The 6,000-nt window shown below is 43.0% G+C and overlaps 1 protein-coding gene across 2 annotated transcripts in view; it reads left to right on the forward strand.

Moving 5' to 3' along the window:
- The window catches only part of ACSS1 (acyl-CoA synthetase short chain family member 1), a 30,703-nt gene extending 25,069 nt beyond the window's left edge, over positions 1-5,634 (forward strand). For both annotated transcript variants that reach the window (XM_033056415.1, XM_033056416.1), the window contains exons 12-14: positions 651-714; positions 1,118-1,236; positions 2,564-5,634. In XM_033056415.1, the coding sequence (XP_032912306.1) occupies positions 651-714; positions 1,118-1,236; positions 2,564-2,737 (357 nt within the window). In that variant the 3' untranslated portion in view covers positions 2,738-5,634. The remainder of the gene's footprint in view (positions 1-650; positions 715-1,117; positions 1,237-2,563) is intronic.
- The last annotated feature ends 366 nt before the right edge of the window (positions 5,635-6,000 follow it).

Here is a 6,000-nt window from a genome sequence, read left to right on the forward strand (position 1 = left end):
ACGTAATCCATTCTTTGGTGTGGGATGCAGATATGTGGTTTCTTCTGGCCTGTGCACTTCTTACTGCAGAAGAATATAAATTAAACTCTGCAGTGCAACAGAAGTAATCATTGTTGCGTAGCAAAATAATAACAAAAATGCATTTGGGTTTGAACAAATCTGATTCTTTCTGCTTTCTGGTGGGCTTTGGGCACTTACAAACACAAGTCCAGTGTGGACTGTCATGTTGGCAACTTCACTTTTCCCTCTGCTGGCCACAATTCTCTGTAGCACTGAGCACTTCAAGACTGATTTTGCTTGTGATTTGGCAGTGGCCAGTCACCATTTGGGACCACGGTCATGCATAAAGAAAGAGAAAGAGGGTTTCCAGCTGTTGCAAATTCAACTTGGTGTGCAGTGGGCTTAGCAGTGGATGTAGGAGTACTTATTTTTGTGTATAAAAGCAGGGCCAGTACAGAGCTGCTCCCTGAGATGTGGCCATGGGCATGGGCACCAGCTGACCCTGCAGTAGAAAGCTGACATCTAGCTTTCCTGTTGAGTTTTCAGCAGGATCTGTCATGGGGAGAGCAATATATGACAAGTTGTTGCACAAAATCTGTAAGGCTTGAAGCAGTTCTGATTTGTATATTTTTGCTTGACTTTTTGTGAAGGCTGATCACCCTGAAGTCCCTGAGACAGCTGTGGTTGGGTATCCACATAAGATCAAAGGAGAAGGTATGTGAAAAGCAGTGTCCTGACATGACATCATTTCCATACATAGTGTTCATGTATATGGTATAAAATCCTTTTATAGGATTGTGCTTAGAAATGTCCTTTGAACAGAATGCAAATAGCTGATTTACATTGGCCAACTTTTGATCCCAATAACACTTCAGTAGTTTATGTTGACTTGTCATTGTCACTGAGATCAGTCCCTGATGCTAAGAAAAGGCTAGGCCATCATTTGAGGGCTGTAGTCTGACTTGCTTTTGTAAAAAAGATCAATGGTTTTCTTTTCAGTCCTTAGACTGTGCATAGGAATGATTTGAAACCTTCTTTGGTGTTCAAATGAGCATCCTTGGTCTTTTTAGACAGTATCTAATATGAGGTTTGTAGCTTCTGCTGATTTGTTTTCCAGGTGCCTTTGCTTTCATAGTGCTAAAGGAGCAGACACCTCATGTAGACCATATCAAAGAAGAACTCAAAACCATAGTGGCTTCCAAGATAGCAAAGTATGCTGTGCCTGACCACATTCTGGTAAGTGGGAGACTGAAACTGGTGCCTGCAACAGGAAATGGTCACATCAAGCAGCCCTCACCATCCTTCCTGCAGTGCTGCTGTTGTCCTGCTCTGGCAGCATAAAAAGACAGGAAAACAGAACTGGCTGGAGGGATCCAGGGAGTGGAGGGCAGGTGCAGTGGTCTGTCTGCATGTGAGAGAGGCACTGAGGGACAGGGACACTGCCCAGCTAGCTTGCAGTGATAATCAGCATCAGACCTTGAAGCACTGACTGTTTCTGTTGCACAACAGGCCTGGCCCTGGAAGCACTGATGAGCTCCAAGCTCTGTCTCACCTTTCAGCAGCCCCTCTTGCATGTTAGGGGAGAGTTCACAAAGTTGCCCTTTAGCTTCTCTCTTCTTGGAGGCAGTGACCAGATGCTTCTTTGAGGGGCTCTGCTTTAGCCACATGCATGTAAGGTGGACACCAAGGCACAGGCAACAGAATACAAAAGGAGCAGGCAAGAGTGGCTCCTTCAACTTGGAACAGCCCAGGATATCCTCAGTGGATTGGACAAGCATCCAGAACCTGCAGGTGTGCAAGAGGATGCTTCCATTTCCCTGTGTTTTGGTATAGTCTGGCAGACAAATCCTCTAACTCTTTCCTTGCATGTCAGTTAATGCTATAGAATTTTGTAGCCTACTGGCATGATAATGTATCAAAATGTGAAACCTATTGGTGTCTCTGCTCAGTGTCTGAAAACTCTTAATCAGGCTCACATTTATGCTAAAGCCTTTGAATTTGCTGTAAGTCCTTCCCAGGAGGCATAGCCAACGCATTTAAGATTGTTCTGGTTATGAAGGAAGATGTGTAGGCTGACAGATACCAGGCAGAGAGAAATATCAACCGACAGGATATATCCCTAGAGTAGGAGACCCTGCAGCTGTTGTGCAGAATTGTGTTGCTTTATATTCCTACCCTGTAAAGCTGAAAATATATGTCTATCTGTTCTGGTAATGCATTGAGATTTGTCACCATTGGTGCCTGTTGCCATGTGTAATTATATTTTAATAGTTGACAGCATATTCAGGACCTGATGCCTAAAAGAGCTGTGTGTCATGCGGCACTCAGTCTGGACATGGCAATGTGGAACAAAGCCCACTTGAAGTAAGAATAAAATGTATAGCTAGTAACACTCCTTTCCTTGGACATAATGTAGTGTGCTCCATGATCTATTTCCCAGGAGCCTCAAAGGAGCTGTGGCCATGAAATAGTGTGCCAGGCTTAGGATAGTCCAGCCAGATTTCCTTATGGTTTCCAGCAGGACTCAAGTTCTATTAAAGGTGCATCCTTCCCTTCTTTGCAGGTGGTAAAGCGCCTCCCCAAAACCCGATCAGGGAAGATCATGAGAAGGCTGCTGAGGAAAGTAGTCACTGAACAATCAAGCAACATGGGAGATGTCACCACACTTGATGATCCAAGTGTTGTCAAGGAGATACTGGATGCTTACCAGAAATACAAGGAGAAGAGTTCCTCATAACAGGCGGCTCTGGAATTTCTCTCCTTTGGAAATGTGGAAGGTCTCAATCAGGCAAACAGCATAGTTCTCTCTTGGTGTTTTTAAAAAACCTGTTTCCTTCTAGGGGAACAAGATTTTCCATTCCACAACATTTTTTGAGATGGCATGGGGCTAGGAGCAGTCTGCAGTTTTCCACCATCAGTGAACTCCTCTTCCTTGTGCTCAGGGCTGTTGTGGAGCAGCTGTTGGAGGTTTCCATGAGCTATGCTGAAATTTAACATGAGGTGAAGCAAGATGCAGATGTTAATGTTCATATTTTTAATGTTCTTGTACAGGGAAATGTTTTTTTATGCAGTACTTCTTGCTGTTTTAAAAGAAGCCCTGGAAAACACTTCTTCAATTTTTCCTTCAGCTTGGATATATGAGTCCAAGCTGCAACTGTGGTGCCTTTTCAGCAATTCTGGGTATTCTAGTAGATGTTTCATATGCATTATTAGTGACATGAGAAGGACATGGCTAATCTGTTAATTCTCCCTTGACTTCATCCATTATTCTAATATGTCCTTTGGCTTTCCTCATATGGATTTGTTCCTACCACCATGTCTCCTGGGACTTCTCAGAGATGGTCAGAGAGCCTGTGGCCCTTCATGTCTCACCTAGGTAACCCAGCACCAGCACTTACAGCTGCAAAAAGCAGCCACAAAGTCCACGACTGGACTTCCTACATGTCCTCAGTGCATTGCTGCCAAGCTGATTACCAAAGAATTAAGTGCCATGTCGGTACCCACAAACTGCACCGTCCACTAAAAAAGTGCCTCTTAGATATCTTGTGGAAAGTGATAGCAGCACTCAAGACCAGCAACCTCAGAATAGCAGGGAAGAACAGCCTTTGTCTTTCCTATGCTTTCAGAATTGCAATTAATGTAGTCAGTGTTTTATTTCTTGATTCATTTTATAATGACCACATTCAGTTGAAGCACTCCTTATATTTGACCTGTACAGAAGAATTTGTAGGGCTACTTATTGCTGAGTTTAATTGGAGCAACACTTTCCAGGATGATTAGGTAGTGGAAAGACAATTTGTGCACCTAACTGGAGGCAGGAAAAGCAGGAGGGAAATGGGTAGGTGATCTGTAGGACTGGGAAGGGCATGGGGAGTTTTTTGGCCGGCAGAGATTCTGGTACCACAATGGAAGCAAGCTTCTTGAAGTATGATATGTTCTCAAAACAGGTGTGTTGTCTTAGATCCCAGAGTTCCTCCTAGGATACCAGCTGCATTTGCTTTTTAAAAAAATTATTTCAAGTGTCTCTAGGGACTGAACAGTACAGTAAGGAATACCATGCTTTGTTAAATATCACATCCTTCTGGCTGAAATGCATTTTTACATAAGATGACACCCTGCGAACTTTCTGGGAATTTGAAGATTAGGAGATTTGAAGGCTTGATAGAGTTGACAGGATGTTATTATTTTGGGAGATAGACCCTACTTTATTTCCACTGTAATAGAAAAAAAAAACCCAACCTGCTTCTTTAAGTAATTTTCAAGTGGGAAGCAGACAAGAGTTAATGTTTTTGACAGAAAAAGTACACTCACTTGTTTAAACAAGTAATCTCCATGCAGTCTGAAATAACAGTGTGGAGGAAGAAAAAGTACTTTTGAACAAGATTACACACTTTGCTTTTAATAAAGAAAGCATTTCTTGTATTATGGACATAGAATTTCCTTGTCTTTTTGACCTGAAATTTCCCTGTGTGTTGTCCCAGTCACAGACCCATGGTTTAATTCATCTGAACTGTCTCACAAACACTGTCTGTGTGAGGAGCAATGTACTTTGGTGCATTGGGGCATTTGTCATCCAATTCCTCTGCTCAGGGAAAATGAGAGATGGGTATTCTCCCTCACTTGCATCCCTGTTGTCTCAGCTTTTATGGGCTTAGGGACCATGGCTGCCAGCAAGATTCCAGGCTGACCAGGAAGCTGCAGATCATCAATAAATTCACAACTGTGCCAGCTGTGGTGCTGACAGACAGCTGTGGATGCTCCATCCCTGAAAATGTTGAAGGCCAAGTTGGATGGGGCTCTGAGCAACCTGATCTGGTGGAAGGTGTCCCTTGGGTTGGCTTTCCATTGTAGGTGTTGAACCTTCTATCCTCTACAGGGCCTGGGACTTTCTCAGTTCTCTGAAATTTCAAAGGAAGGGAAAGGGGTTAGAGATCAGGATGAACTGTGATCCAAGTTGCTGCTTGGCTTTGTTCCTTTTCTCTAAACAGTAGCTCAGAAGAAATAAGTTAATGCCAGAAAACTGCCTCTGCAAAAAATGGCAGTTGAAGAACATTTGGATGCCAATAAGATGCACATCTTGTATAAATCCTGAGATCCTGCTGCTTTGCACTTTTTCCTGTGTGATGCAAACAGAATAATGAGTGGGAATATTTAATTATCATTAGTTTATATGGATTGCAACCCTCTGGCAAGTCACAGAAAGGTCTAGACAGAAAAGCAGGTGTCCATGTCCTCACTTTTGCCTCTTGATGCTGCAACTGCCCTGGTCTATTTACTCATAATTTACTGATAAAAATAGTGACTGTTTTCTGGTTTAACATAATTATATTTAAGGGCTGTCTCTGTAACCAATTAAAGCCACAGAAACTGATTTCAGCAACAGGTTTCTGGTTTTAAATTGCACAGGAACAGATGATCCTTTTCCACTTTGAAAACAGAGAGTTCTGGACAGGGAATTGTCTTCTGGTGGACTCTAGAGGTGAAGCATGTTTTCCATGGCGGTGAGCCCAGCCCTGTTTTGTCTGGCATGGAAGGATTTGGGGACATAACCATCTTCTGCAGTGGAAATTATCATGGCTGTGGAAAAATTACCAGCCTACAAACAGTGGCAATAAAATCTGCTGTGGCACATCATTCTTACTCTTGCTTCTATTTCTCTGCAACTATTGTGAATCTGCCTTGACTGCTGGTGTCTAAGCTGACAGCTTACTTTGGCTTTTGGGTATGTTGGAGCTGAGAGAGTAGAACCCGGTGCTTTTTAGTGTTCATCCTGTGCCTGGCATGCAGAAGATTCAAATTTCTTTTTATACCTATTGGATTTTGGGCACGTGATTTTACTTTTCTCTGCATTCCCAGGAATTACAAACTCACAGCACCATTGGGAGGGGTCATGGAATAGAGGTCTCAAGGTCCTGGGGTGAGCTGGTTGTTCAGGAAAGTGGATGTCCTTAAGGATCAGTGCTGCAAACCTCTCTTGCAGCTTTTTTTTCCTGAATTCAG

This window comes from Catharus ustulatus, chromosome 3 (genome assembly GCF_009819885.2).
Source record: "Catharus ustulatus isolate bCatUst1 chromosome 3, bCatUst1.pri.v2, whole genome shotgun sequence".
Classification (NCBI taxonomy): Eukaryota; Metazoa; Chordata; class Aves; order Passeriformes; family Turdidae; genus Catharus; species Catharus ustulatus.